Source organism: Pan paniscus, chromosome 4 (genome assembly GCF_029289425.2).
Source record: "Pan paniscus chromosome 4, NHGRI_mPanPan1-v2.0_pri, whole genome shotgun sequence".
Taxonomy (NCBI): Eukaryota; Metazoa; Chordata; class Mammalia; order Primates; family Hominidae; genus Pan; species Pan paniscus.
The window spans coordinates 104,172,609-104,188,191 of record NC_073253.2 but is presented as its reverse complement, the minus strand read 5'-3'; the positions used below and the strand labels follow the sequence as shown (position 1 = coordinate 104,188,191).

At 35.5% G+C, this 15,583-nt stretch overlaps 1 protein-coding gene across 10 annotated transcripts in view; it reads right to left on the bottom strand.

Annotated features, from left to right (window-relative positions):
• The window catches only part of FER (FER tyrosine kinase), a 451,402-nt gene that overhangs the window by 263,708 nt on the left and 172,111 nt on the right, over window positions 1-15,583 (bottom strand). Inside the window, exon 1 of one of the 10 annotated variants that reach the window (XM_034960321.3) lies at window positions 6,829-15,433. The exons of the other annotated variants lie outside the window; for them this stretch is intronic. Within the exon in view, the coding sequence (XP_034816212.1) occupies window positions 6,829-6,957 (129 nt within the window). The 5' untranslated portion in view covers window positions 6,958-15,433. Of the gene's footprint in view, window positions 1-6,828; window positions 15,434-15,583 lie in introns of those variants that run through there. 10 annotated transcript variants of the gene reach the window in all.

Sequence of the window (15,583 nt, the reverse complement as noted above, 5' to 3'; positions counted from 1 at the left end):
CTAACTATAAGCCAAGCACCATCGCCCATTTTAATCTTCTATGAACACTATATAGCAGGTCCTGTTATTATCCTCATTTTATAGATTAGAAAGCCAAAGCCTAGAGTGGTTAAATAACTTTTCCAAAGATAATAATAAAAAGTTCTTACTCAGAATAAGAATTCTTATAATCAAATCTATAATGTAATTTAAGTCAAATCGTTTTCTTCCTTCCCTACACTGATAGGCGAGCAACAAAATTATTCATAGAACTAATGGGTTGGGCCAGGGGCGTTGGCTCATGCCTGTGATCTCAACACTTTGGGAGGCCGAGGCAGGTGGATCACTTGAGGTTAGGAGTTCGAGACCAGCCTGGGCAACATGGTGAAACCCTGTCTCTACTAAAAATACAAAAATCAGTAGAGTGTACTGTTGCTCACCTGTACTCCCAGCTACTCAGAAAGCTAAGGCAGGAGAATTGTTTGAACTCAGGAGACAGAGGTTGCAGTGAACCTAGATGGCACAACCAGCCTGGGAGACAGAGCAAGACCCTGTCTCAAAAAGGAAGGAGAGGGAAGGAAAAAAGGAGGGGAGAGGAGGAGGGGAGGGCAGAGGAGGGGAGGAGAAGGGGCAGGAAGGGGAGGGGAGGGGAGGAGAAGGGGCAGGAAGGGGAGGGGAGGGGAGAAGAGGGGGAGAGGAGAAGAAGGAAAAGGGAGGGGAGGAGAAGGGGAGGGTAAGAAAAGGGGAAGGGGGAGGAAACGGGGAGGGGAGGAAAAAAGAAGGGGAGAGGTGGAGGAGAAGGGGAGGGGAGGGGAAGAAAGGAGAGGGGAAGAGAGGGGAGGGGAAGGGAGGTGAGGAGAAGGGGCGGGAAAGGGAGGGGAGGGGAGGGAAAGGGGAGGGGAGGGGAAGGGAGGAAAGAAGAGGCAGGGAGGGGAGGGGAGAAAAAGGTGAAGGGAGGAGAGGCAGAGGGGAGGGGAGGAGAGGGGAGAGGAAGAAAAGAAGAGGAAAAGGGGTGGAAAAGGGGAAGGGAGGGGAGGAGAGGAGAAGGGGAGGGGAGGAGAGGAGAAGGGGAGGGGAGAAGGGGAAGGGAAGGGAGGGGAGGAGAAGGGGAGGGGAAGAAAAGGGGAAAACGGGAGGGGAAGGGAGGAAAAAAGGAGGGGAGATGGGGAGGAGAAGGGGAGGGGAGGGAAAAGAGGGGAAGAGGGGAGGAGAAGGGGTGGGAAAGGGAGGGGAAGAGAGAAAAAGGGGAGGGGCGAAGAAGGGAGGAGAGGGGGAGGGGAGGGCAGAAGAGGAGGGGAAGAGAGGGGAGGAGAGGGGAGGGGCAGGGAGGGGAGGAAAAGGGGAGGGAAGGACAAGAGAAGGGGAGGGGAGGGGAGGAGAAGGGGAGGGGAGGACAGGAGAAGGGGAGGGGAGGAGAAGGGAGGTGAGAGGAGGAGAGGAGAAGGGGAGGGGAGGAGAGGAGAAGGGGAGGGGAGGAGAGGAGAAGGGGAGGGGAAGAGAAGGGGAGGATAAGGGAAGGGATGGGAGGAGAAGGGGAGGGGAGGAAAAGAGGAGGGGAGAGGAGAGGAGGAGGGGGGAGGGGAAGGGAGGGCAGAGGAAGGGGGGAGGGGAGGGGAAGAAGGGGAGAGGAGGGGGTAGGGGGGAGGGGAGGGGAGAAGAAAGAATTAATGGGTAGGGCCAGGCATGGAGGCTTATGCCTGTAATCCTTTTACTTTGCGAGGCCTGGGCAGGAAGACTGCTTGAAGCCAGGAGTTTGAGACCAGCCTGGGCAACAAAACATGACTCTGCCTCTACAAAACATTTTTTTAAGTTAAAAAATGTAAAAAAAAAAAAAAAAAAAGACAAAAAGGGTACTAATGTGTTAATATCTGCAATTGCTTCACTGCTTAAGAATTATACATAGATTCAAACAAAGTATCCATAAATTATCTTGAGGGTGTAAAGGTACAAAAACAAACAGCTAATTATTAGATATCTTAAAACTTTAGAAATTCACAATTTTTAAAACAATAACTTACCTTGGAACTAAAAGGCACTAATGAAATGCCTCATTCAGCCATATCTTTAAAAAGATTATCTTCAAAAACCAAATTATGTATTTGTGTCTTTTCAAACAGTTCAAAATGTACATGGTTTGACTTTCTCTTGATGACTCAAGGCTACGAGACTCTGCTTTGTAATTACTTCTATCTGTATTTTGTACCTTTTTCCCCTGATATTTTAAAGTATTTTTAACTTGGAGACAAGGTCATATTTCTGGAACATTTTTTAATCAACGGGCCCTCTTATTCTGTTACTACTCCCCTCATTCACAGAAAACCTATCACTAGAGAGTTATTCATTTCTTGATAGCCAGACATTTTTAATGACTTCCTTTAGAAAAAAAAAAAAATCACCTCCTTCTTTGTAAGCCCAGTTCCTTATAAGGATCATGTACCTTATGCAAAGGAAAAGCCAACGTTGCTTTGGGTGAAATAAAGCAACAGATAAACCATATAACCAAGGATTTCTGTGATTCTAGTAAACAGTACCTTAGATGTCTAGATTCCAGCTAGCAACATCTGGTGAGATAGGAATTGACTTACAAGATGTAGCTTCATCTAATAAAGTATTTATACTTTGTTCTGGCACCACTTACAATGGATTAGCAGCAACACATTCTGGAACAGAGGAATCTATTTTTGTGTGCTTCTTTAATTAAAAAAAATTATTGGCAAAGAGAGACTTTAAGGCAGCCAACGCTTTTTTACTATCACAAACAAAGCAAACAGTCTGTTTTTACTAATTACTGCAGGATATATACCTTTATGACATTAGGAATATAGAAACATCTTACCCGCTGTGATTGAGTAAAAAGGCTAAAACCCATTTCATACTTTTCCTCTTTCCCAGTCCCCTCAGGGTTATTTACAGTCTATATCTGGGGGTAAATTTTTATCATATATTCAATGTTCTCATATCCCTACAGATATATTTATTCATCAAAATAAAGTTTATACAAAACATTTTTAAATCCATAGAAAAATATAATAAAAAGTAAACTATAAAGACTCCAAGGCTTATGTGGCTAAAATATTAGACACAGATTAAAGCATTCACCTATCATTATCCTTTTGATTTATTTTCTAACTTTGACCATACTTTCTACTGCTCCTCATTCTCTCTCACCCTCTTAAGAGCAAAAACAGTTCATATGTATATAGACTTTATATATATGTATATGTACATATATTAAACAGTTTATATACATATATGTATGCATGTATATGCTTTCAAGGGAGATGCTATATAAAAATTCTACCGTTCATAGCTAGAATAAACCTTTTGCTAGAAATTAATTAGAAACTGAGCATCCAAAGCAGTACCTAAAACTAAACAATCAGAAAGGGCAATGTGAAATACAATTACCTTATTTTCTCTGAATATATTTAATAGCCATTAAAATCAATTCCTTACAATATTTATTTTATTCTTATTAAACAGTTGAGCCCTATAATACATTTCAAGAACTCACGAATTTATTTTCATAAATACTATTGTCACATCACCAAAAACTGAAATATATACATAGCTTTAAAATATTTTGTGATATGATTGCCAATCGGCAGCAGTAAAAACTTCCTAAGAATTCCATCAGAAAGTATGGAGCTGGCAGGAGGGAAAGTACCAGGCCTTCAAAATATAGATATTTACAAAAGCAAGGTGTGATGGCCAGATTTTAAAATCCACTGTAACATCTAACTGATGCACTAGAATAATTCTACCTTCATAAACTTAGTGCCACAAGAAGCTCCTGCATTTGGGAGCAAGCACCTTCTAAAAAAGGAACAAACAAACTACAGCAATCAAACTAGCGGTACTGTGCTAAGTCATTTATCTATTTTTGTCAACATTTTACCTACTCTTTCAGTTAGGGTTGCTTTCAGCTACTGTGGCAGAAATATGTCTAAAATTAACCTAGATAAATAAGGTTTTATGTCTCTCATGAAATGAAATTCATAAGTAAAGTAAGCAGTCCAGAGTTGGTGCTAGTTACTCAACAGAAACAAGAAGAACCTAAGAGCCTTCTTCTGTCTTTCTTAGAAAAAGTCTCTTGACTTAAATTTGCTTATCAGCTACCATCCCTCAGTCAACACTATTTTTAGATCAATAAATGTAGAAACTAAATTTTAGGTGGGTCTTCCACGTGACTGCTAACGTCATCCCAAAATGACCAAAAGTAGAAAAAGAGACTAAACCAGAGAGCACATGCATTGATGAATAAGGAGGAACGAACAGAAGTTCCAAAGATTTCGACAATGAGCAGGGATAAAATGCAGTACAACCAAACTTCACAAGCCTTGAAAACACAAAGACTTTCACATTAGGGTAAAGGAATAATAAAGCCCACATTAAGAGCCACTTCTCAATGCTGAATTACATGGGATATGGGAGAATGAGCAATCTTCTGTTGAACAGGAAGTTTGCTTACCAGAATGAGCTTTCAAAGGCCAAATTTAAAAATTCTTACAAGATGGAAAAGTGTATTATAATAGGTGAGGGAAGTGAAATTCCAATAAAGAATGGATCTACCATACATAATACAATATCAATATGACACACTACTTGGAGGGAACAGATGACCCAGAAAAGCAGCTTGAGGGGCTATGGCTTACCAGAAAACTATGTCTAGACTAGTCTCATCTCCAGAGGAATGTCAGTTTCTGATAAAAGGACAACTTCTGCCTAAAATATACTCTCGTGAATCAGTATGTACCTTATGGTGGTAAGAATTCACTGGAAAAAAAATCATAAATAATACCAGAAAATAAAAACAAAAGATGTCAAGAACATCTGTATAAAACACAGAGGCTAAATAGTGACTCCATGAGAATACAAAGGCTTCCTATGATCAATTCAGGTATGTGTGACTGAATATGTATGTCTCCAAGTGAGTGTGGTAATATCTGACTGAGCAGACTGACAATGAGAAGTACTTAAAAGTATATTTTTAGGTTTATCAAGAGGTCTCATTATACTTAGGTCAGTATTAGTTAATAACCAAAGATAAATCATCAAGGCTATGGGTAGAAGTTCATAATTATGAGAGTTCAATTAAGTATGTACTTGTTGAATTGTTTTAAATTTTCAAGAGTCAGTGTGCATCCTTACATGTAATGCCTTCCTAAGGATGGTGGCTGATAGCCATCAAAGCAAAAATTCTTATTCTATTTACTCTGAACAGAATTTACATAAATGAGAAAAATAATAAAACTGTAATCTTTTCTACTTTACTTTGAAGATATGTAGTAGAACTACTATAAAAGAAAAAAGTTAATAAAATTTAAGAGGATTAAGAACTATTTAAAAAATAAGAAAAAGCACAAAACTGTTTTGAAAAGACAATGACAGTATGTATAAAAAAATACATAGAAAAATATTAAAGAAGGATAATAAAAGAATATATATCAGAGATTGAAGATTCTAATATAAAAGAAAAAAGTTAATAAAATTTAAGAGAATTAAGAACGATTTCAAAAATAAATAAAAAGCACAAAATTGTTTTGAAAAGACAATGACTGTGTATAAAAAAAGAAAAATATTAAAGAAGGATCATAAAAGAATATATATCAGAGATTGAAGGGTAACAAGAAAGTGAGACTTTTTTAAAGTTAAAAAAATTTAAGTTATGCAAGTCACTAGCTAGCTATGTGAGTCATTATCTCAGGCTTCAGAGACATTATTATATATAAAATGATAATTTGGAGAAGATGATCCCAATGGATTCAATATCCTCTAATATTTTTATAAATTTATAAACCAGATAAGCAAAACTTATACACACAAGTAATGGTCATTATATTTACAAACAGTACTTATCCAATAATATAAGACACATATTTGGAACACCATAACCCAAATACTGGATGTAGTAATATTAAAGCAAGAATCGTGTATGTATTTCAGCTATCTTCAAAATAAAGAAAATACATAAACTTCTTTGGCATTTACAATTCTTATTTGAAGACCAGAATTAGGTTTTCCTAATATAGTGAATCTGAAAAAAGAAAGCCTAAAAAAGAGAGGCATTAAATAAGGGACTCAAGAGAATGCAGGCAATTAAGTCGCAAAATGACATATAAATATAATTCTTCACCAACATAACAGATTTAAAATAGGGCTATATTCCTATTAGTAACAGAAATTATATTTTATACATTAAAAGAGTAAGGAATTAGTGTATTCCAAGTTCCTAAATTAAACCATAAACACTGATTACAAAATTAGCATTGAACTATACAGCTACATATCATAATGAAAAGCTTTACCAGTTATGGTCACCAACTATTAAATACCTATGTTCAAGAAAAACATTATTAGTTTCCTTTGGTGACAGACATTGAAAATAACAAGGCTAAATTGAGCTCACCAGCCAGAATAGAAACTGAAATTTGAAAAATAGAAATCTTAATACCATCTTTGTTGAATATTTGAGGAGAAACATGGCTCAGTTTAAAATCTGAGCCATGTTTCTCCTCAAATATTCAATAAAACTGCACTCTCTTTTACCTTCCATGTATTGAAATACTGGAAAGGACATATTTTTCTCAAAACTGAGAGGTGAATTAAGGAAACAAATGAAATAAAATACAAATGTGAAAAGAAGCCACTTTCATTTTTTTCAGTGGCTTTGGTTTAGCATCTGAGTGATAGCATTGTTCAAAAGAATTTTGTTTACCACCAGATTCAGAAGTCAAGAGAAATTATCCTTCCCATTTGAAGCAGCCGCATAAAATAGATGACCTGCTGGACTCTTAGATAATGTCTGGGCCCTGGGTAAAGTAGGCCTGTGGCAGAACTTCCCCTTACCTGATCTCTGTGGACTTCTGATGTGGAAGGCTCAGAGCTGAACATTAAAGCACATGTTTTACAGGATTGGGAGCCAAAACCAGACTCCAGCTGACCCTTACAATGAGGACATTTCATTTTCTGCTCCATCTCAAAATTTAGCTAAGAGATACTGACAGTGGGCCCAAGGAAGTCAATTTACCAACAAACCTTCCTGTGTGAGGCAAAAGCAAGATAGAAGAGAGGTGAAAATCTGGATCTCCTATTTCATACTATCTCCCCCTGTTGGCATGGAAGTATACTAGTCCGTTCTGGATTAAAGGAACAGATACAGCCAACAAATGTTGCGTTTTCGAGCAACAAAGAGAAAATCCTTGTACATTAAGTAAAGAAACACTATCTAAGAAATAAATCTCTGTTCTACTTGATTTTTTTTTTTTTTTTGAGACAGAGTTTCGCTCTTGTCGCCCAGGCTGGAGTGCAATGGCATGCTCTTGACTCTCTGCAACCTCTGCTTCCCGGGTTCAAGTGATTATCCTGCCTCAGTCTCCTGAGTAACTGGGATTACAGATGCCCACCACCGTGCCTGGCTAAATTTTTTTGTATTTTTAGTAGAGACGGGGTTTTACCATGTTGGCCAGGCTAGTCTCGAACTCCTGACCTCAGGTGATCCGCCTGCCTCGGCCTCCCAAAGTGCTGGGATTACAGGTGTGAGCTACTGCACCTGGCCTTTGATTTTTTTAATTAGATAAATAAAATACCTGATTTTATTCCTAAGAAACATATAGAAGTCTTCTTATTTTAGGTCTTGGATCTCAAGGTCTCTGAGAATATACCTCACTTTCAAGCACTTCTTGAAACAAAACCTTGCAGATAGCTGTGCTACAAAGCTTTTCTTAATCCAATGTGTTTTAATTTTTTTTATTTTTTATTGAGGTATAACTCTCCAATACTTTATAATTCTTCATTCAAAGGAAAAGAATATAAATTATGTGCAAATGATCTCTAAGGTCTCAACAGAAGTAAAAATTTTAAATTTCCTTGCCACAAAAACGTACTACACTTAACACAAAATGAAGTGTCAGGGCTAGAGAGGAAGTAGAGTGGGATACTCAAAACCATAAATGTTTAATCGGAAAGTAAGGCTCCACTTTTGATAACCTATTCTATAATGATTTGTTAATTGCTTTATAAATCCCTGCTTTATTCATTCATTTTTTTAAACAAAGATACAACTACTAGATGCCTGGTATCATATTCAGGCATTGTACAGAACATTCTTTCTAAGGGACCAAAGTTCAAGAAACTTTATGAAACCAAATAAGAAAAATAGAAAAGAGCAAGAGAGTCAAAAGTCTTACTCCGTAAAACTTTCCTGGGTCACAATTCTGACATAAACATCTCCTTCTTTAAAGTCTTTGGCTCCCTTTATAATTAGATGCAATCAAAAAAAATTTTTTTAATTTTCTTGCCTTTTTGCATAATTTCCTCTAGTTTTCTTTTTTGGATACTCACTTTTTAAATTTTATTGTCTGCAACAACCATTCTCTATATCACGTCCATCAAAATAAATCTCATTTTGTACACTGAGAATAATTTTATAAAATTTTATATTTAATAAACAATAAAAGACAATATAGGGTAAAGAATTTCTTAGGAGAAAGCATTTTCTTGGCATTTTAGATGGATTATCTCATTTAACTCCCCACATTAACCCTATGAAATAGTTTCTGTTACAAACCCTAGTTTACAGATGAGAAAACTGAGGTACAGAAAGTTTAACTTGCCCAAAGTTATATAGCCAAAAAATAGCTGATGCCACATATTCAAATCAAAGGACTTTGGATCCAGAAACTATGCAACTTTGTTCCAGAAACTATGCAATTAACTATTATACTGTTTCTTAGATTAAGTCACTGCTCTATTTCACCAAAGGTATTATTTTGCCAAAAAAGAGTCTCCAAAGATACATTAACAATTTATTAATTTTGTTTTTCTACTTAAGTGTTGATATATTCAGTAAACAATGCTTATAGTTTCCCAATATTCACTCCCTGCACTCATTTTTCCCTAACTGTAACAATAATTTGAATTTTATACCAGAATAAGTTTATATTTTCATTAAAATAAAATTATATTTTCCTATATTTTATTCCCTGATTGGTTTCACTTATTTATTTTTTAAATATTCATTAAGCATTCATTAGGTGCCAGGCACTTACCCAGGCTCATAAAATCATAAAACATTAAATCTGGAAGCAATTTTCAACATTAAATGAGTTGAAATCAGTGCTTACAGTCAAAGAATATAAAATCTTAAGATGCTGGATTTGTTACTTGTTCTAGCACAGAGAGAAGCTAATTTTGGTGTTTCTTTGTTCATCATCTGTACTCACTGGTTTTGCTCTTCACAACTAGAAAACCTTAATGTCATCTAGATACCTCACTAGGAAGACCCTCCTCTTTCAGACCATTTATAAAGACAATAATCACAACAGATGTTGTACTAATTCCCTAGGGCTGCTGTAACACAGTACCAGAAATCAGGTGACTTATAACAACAGAAACTTACTCTCCTACAGTTCTGGAGGCCAGAAGTCTGAAATCAAGGTGTTAGCCAAGGCCATGCTCCCTCCAAAATTTCTAGGGGATAACCCTTCCTTACTTCCTATAGCTTCTGGTAGCCCCAGGCATTCCTTTGCTTGTGATAGCATAATTCCAATATCTGCCTCTGTCTTCGCATGGCTGTCTTCCCTGTATGTCAGCCTCTCTTCTCTTCTTATAAGGGCACCAGTCACACTGGATTAGAGCTCACCCTAACAACTTCATATTAACTTTTTTACAACTACAGACCCTATTTCCAAAGTTGGTCACATACACAGGTATTGAGTATTACAACTTAAAGATATCTTTTGGGGGCACATAATTCAAACCATAACAGATGTGATCATCAATTGCTGGGGCACTCTCTTTATACTTTTCTAGTCAAATAAACATCTATTCCTACTGTTTGATTTCTGATTTTAAACCTGTTGTTGGGCCATTCTAAAAGCCTATTTCCCATTTCAGCAGTGACTTAACATTTAGTAACCTTTGGTAAAAAACATTGTCAATGTCTTTTCTAAAATCTAAGTAGCTTATTTTATATACCCTATTACCTTCATAAAAAAAGACTCTAAGAATAATCGGTCAGGTATGATTTCTTCCACTGAAATATTCCCCATCCCCTAGGAGATTATTTTACATACATATTTGATAACTCTACTTGTTGATACGAGTTCTAAGAGCTTGTCCAATATTCAAAAAATATTTACTTAGCCTCCCCTACATAGCAAGCACTGTACAAGGCAGAGGAAATAGTAGTAAACATAATGAAAGTGCCTACCTTCTGAGAGCTACAGTTTGAGGAACAAGCAGGGATTATAGAAGACAGATAATAAAAACATACATACATACATACATACATACATACCATAATCAAATGAGTTCATACATACCAAAGTACATATATTAGTATTTAATGCATGGAGATATTTAGAACTAACCTACCACAGAGTAAATTCTAACCAACAAAATAGTAATAATTGTAGTAATAGTAGAAATAGTGAAGATACTAAAGTAAGTGCTTTGCAAGAAAAGGAAAAAGGCAATAGGATAAATAATGATGACAGGGGTCAGATAGGGCCTATTACAGCTGAAGTAGTCAGAGATCTCTCAAAGAAGTATCATTTGACCTGAAATTATCAAAAGAAGGCAGTTGGTCATATGAAGATCTGGGGAATAAGTATTAAAAAGAGATGAAACATAAAGTCCCAGAGATAAGAAGACACTTAGTGTACCCAAAAGACAGTAAGACCTCAATGGCTGGAGTGTGATGGATGAGGACTGGTAGGAAATAATGAGGGGAAGCAGGCAGGGATGAGATTATGTAATTGAGTTCATGGTGAGGATTAGAATTTCATTCTGGTCATATAGGAATACCAACGGAGGGTCATAAGCAGGAGAAATATAAAATCTCATTTATACATTAAGATAACTCAAGTTATTATACAGAAAATAAAATTTACAAAGGGCAAGGGAACAAACAGGTAAACTGGCTGAAGTAGTTCAGACCTTAATTTACTGTGAATTTACCAGGATGATCACAATGGAAATGTTATCAAGAGGTCAGATTTGGAATATATTTTGGAGGTAATATCAAGACAACTTGCTAACAGGATTTGGAAAAAAGTGAACACAAGGGTGATTCCCAAGATTTTGACTTAAGCAATTGACTGAAAATACCCTTTACTAAGAAGGCTGTGGGAATGGCAGATTTGAGGGTTTTGACAAGTTAAATTTAAGATTATCAGTGTAATTACTTTATCGTATGAAGTGACCAAATTCAAAGACAATCTTTATAAATTAAGTTCACATTAAAAATGTCTTATTCATGCAAATGAACTGTCATACCTTATGTATGACACCAGAGATAGCAAACAATTTAAAATAATTATAACAAAAGCATTCTTTCTACATATTCAAAAACCAAGTTGCAGGGCGATAACTTTTGGTAGGTAGGATTAAAAAAGAAGGCCTTCACATGTAAATTTTAAAACTATATGCATTTAATTTTATTTTTAAAACATAAGGTGATAAAATACCTCAATTTCAGAAATTTGTTTTTTCTGACACTGAGCTCCACCTGCTGGTAATTTCTTACCTTCGGGTATTACATAACTAAAAAGAACTAAAATATCTATAATAAGGGGACTGTAGTCTCTGAAACGAAAATACTAAAAACTCTACTTAGGAGGCATGAAGGAAACATTTTCTTTCTTTATAGCTACCATTTATTGAACTTAGCTATATACCAGGCACTGTACTAAACATTTTTGCAAGCATTATTTCACGTAACTTTTAAGACAATTCTATGAGGTTTCTATGACTTGCCACTTTTAACCAGTAAGGAATCTTATCTCACAGAGGTTATGTGATTTTGCCTATGGTGACACATTAATAGCACAGAGGATTTGAACTAAAGTCCCTCTGATTACACATCTGTTGGCTAAGTAATCATGCAACACTGATTGTATAAAATAGAAACTTCATTGTCAAGAAGTTTCTATTTGAGTTTGAATCTGCCACACCGATTCTGATAAAGTTCCTTAATCTCTTCAAGCTTCAATGTTCTTGTCTGAAAGGTTGGAATAACTCCCTTGCAGGACTGTTTGCCAGTAGTAAATAAAGTATGTTATATATCTAGCATACTGTTTAGCACACAGTAAAGAGTAATTAAGGATTAGTTCTTTTAGTAATTTTTGTTAAATGACACATTAAAATGACTTAAGATATGAGGCTTTATTGACAAATGTCAATGAATCAAATTAAGTATCTCTCAAAGAATCTTTTGGAAAATTTAAAATTTTCCACTTTAATAGCTACTAAATAAACTTGTTTAGAAAAACCCTCCCTCCAAAATAGAACATGTTTCACACAATAGCTAAATTTTCTGTACTCTTTACTTATCTCTAAAACCTATAGAAATATTGATCATCTATAAAGCCATAAAAAAAATCTACAAAGTGAAATTAAGAATAACCAACTAGAATTACAAGATCCAACTCTGATTTAAAAAAAAACAAGCAGAAATAGTAAGATATCAATGAGTAAAATGTAACATGAAAATTATAAGCAAAAGTTGAAGTTTAACATTGAAAATTACCCTTCAATCATCAGTAATATTTTTTAATCCTAAAAAGGGAAGTGATTTCAATAACTTGTGGGAGTTATAATTTCACAAATATAAACATTATTTTTAACACAGAAATTATCTAATTGTTTAAAAATACAGCTTCAAAATTTTTGAAACTCAGCTAATGAATTAACTAATAAATCCTACTAATTTTACAGATCTAGCCTCAAACAAGTATAGAATATCTGCAATCGAGAACTCTCCTCAGAATACAGTTGAGAACTCCACACAGAATACAATTATCCATTGCATAACCAAACTTTAGCTGAGAGAAATGACACTAAGAAAGGATTGTTAAAAACACACCCAGTCCAAGGCGGGGCGCGGTGGCTCACGCCTGTAATCCCAGCACTTTGGGAGGCTGAGGCGGGCGGATCATGAGGTCAGGAGATCAAGACCATCCTGGCTAACACAGTGAAACCCCGTCTCTAATAAAAATACAAAAAAATTAGCCAGGCGTGGTGGCGGGGGCCTGTAGTCCCAGCTACTCGGGAGGCTGAGGCAGGAGAATGGTGTGAACCCGGGAGGCGGAGCTTGCAGTGAGCAGAGATCCCACCACTGCACTCCAGCCTGGGCAACAGAGCGAGACTCCATCTCAAAAAAAAAAAAAAAGAAAAAACACACACCCAGTCCACTACCCATTATTCTAAATCTAGATTATATTATTGGATAAAATCAATTTAGAGACAGCTGCATTCTTAGGCCCACATAGAATGATTTTGATGTCATGGCCTCCACTTTCACTGATGGATTCTAGATTCTGCAAGAGATGGTCTTATGAGTCTCCTTCCTACATTAGCTTTAGTGATATTGTCAAGGGCACTGCCACTAAGAAGGTCAGAATGAAAGCCTCCAGTAAGAAATTCTATCAGGGCTCAATACAATGAAAAGCTTTGCTTCCCCTGCAATGTGACATGCTTTCTTTTATTTAAGAGTGTTATATGACTTTATCTCCCTTTTCATTTTGGCCTTTGGAAAGCTTAGAGACAAAATAGTAGCTCTAGGGTAGTAACTATACATACATCCTATGAACTATAGTCTTGATATCCTGTTACAACTTACATTGTTCCTGGTTCTCATTTTATTTTATATTTATATTTTCCTGAATGTTGTTGTCATTAGCTACCTCAAATACTCTGGGGAGTAAGGCAGGAAATAAATAAATGAGTAAATGAACACAAGCATGTAAATCTTTTATAAAAAGCCCTGCAATGTGAGGTTTACTTATTCAGGGAGCACAGTCTTATCTCTGAACAATTTAAAACAAAAGCCTGATTACCAAGAGTTGGTGACATCATGCTCCTTGGCATCTTCAGACTCCCAGACATGGTCATTCTACTGAGCTACCTTTCTTAGAGGTGATAAAGCTGAAGCTTAAAGTATCAGCTTTTTCATACTTCCTGTTAATCATTTGTTTGACTCTAAGGAAAATCAGAAGCAAACAAGAAGCTTCCCTTGTGTTCTTTGGTTTTTAGTTATAATCCCAAGTCACATCATACACCTACTCAGCAAGAAATCAAAGCTGTCTCTGACTTTGGGAAATGGGAAAGAGGCAACATCCCCCAAAATCACCCAAGAAAACAATAAGGAAGAGCAGACAAAAATTAAATTATTTCTACTTAAACTGACTTATCTGAAAAAAAGTTAAATTAGACTTTCATATTCCTGTGGAGAACAAAAGACCAGTGTTTCATTGGTCTAGTGTGACTAGTCCATGCTTATTTTACTCCCCATATACCAAATTATCTTAAGTGTTTACAATAATTACTCCATCACCTTAAAAGCATGGCCTATCTTAAAAATAGAAACAATTATGATTTAATTCCTCAGCACAATTTTAAAATTATAATGAGCAACCACTAAGTTAAAATGAGGCCTCTAAATGCTAGAAAGCACATAGGTATTAATTTCTGTTGAGTTAAATAGCTAGCAAAAAAGTCAAAATCAACGTATCTACATATCATCTTTGTATCACAGTTCTTTGGAATAAAAGAAAGCCTCGTGGATTGTCATTATTATTTTATAAAGACTGGCAATGAAATTTTCTGATTAAATACATGTTTAATACACAAAGACAATTGTATGAATGAAAGATGATACAGAATACTGTATCACACTAGAAAATGCTAACTGATCAAAATATAGAATCCTATGTTCAATTAATTTGTATTAGATTTAATACAGGAATTAAATCCTGGAAAACATGATCAAATATAATATGAAATTGATGGCAGTTATCCAAAAAGTCTATATAATTCTATTATACACAAAGGGAGAACAAAAACAAATCTCAGTAAATTTTCATGATTATTTGAATTTCATCTTATGCCATCCAACCCATGAGCGAACATGATAGAGTTATCTGGCAATTTTCTTTTATAATAACACACCTACACTGGGGCCTAATAAATAGCAAAGACTATGAATATTTTATAAGTAATAAAATTGGAAAAGGTTCACTATATCAAAAAATACAGCTATCTGTAATAATTATATAATACTGCTAACATAAGCTATATCTAAATACCCACAACATAATTAATAGATAATTGAAGTAACTATATATATAATGCAAGTCTATACTCATCCAGGCCCCTCCCGATCCAATGCTACAATTAATTACATTTCAGATTTCTGTTTGGCAGGGGGTCGGGGGGTTACCTAAATTATTAAGGTAAACAACTAAATTTCCCATTTCATTTTATCTTATTAAATACCTCCCAATAAAAACTTTGGGAATCAACAATTTGGAATGAATCAAGTAAGTACAGATAAACAAATTTTCTAAAAATTTTATACTAGGCTGTTGATGTAAAACTTGAATCAAGTATAATAATGAATTTTCCTAAGTATCTGGACCACAAATTGGATCCATATGTTAGATTTTATTAAACTATAAAGGAAGAGTTTTGACACCTTTAGGTAAGATTGGTTCAATAAATATTTTTATTTTAAATTCCAAATATTTTTAATTTGAGAATGCAAATATAATCAATGCCTTTTGTCTATGAATTCTTACCTTGTACAGCTCCAGTTTAAAAA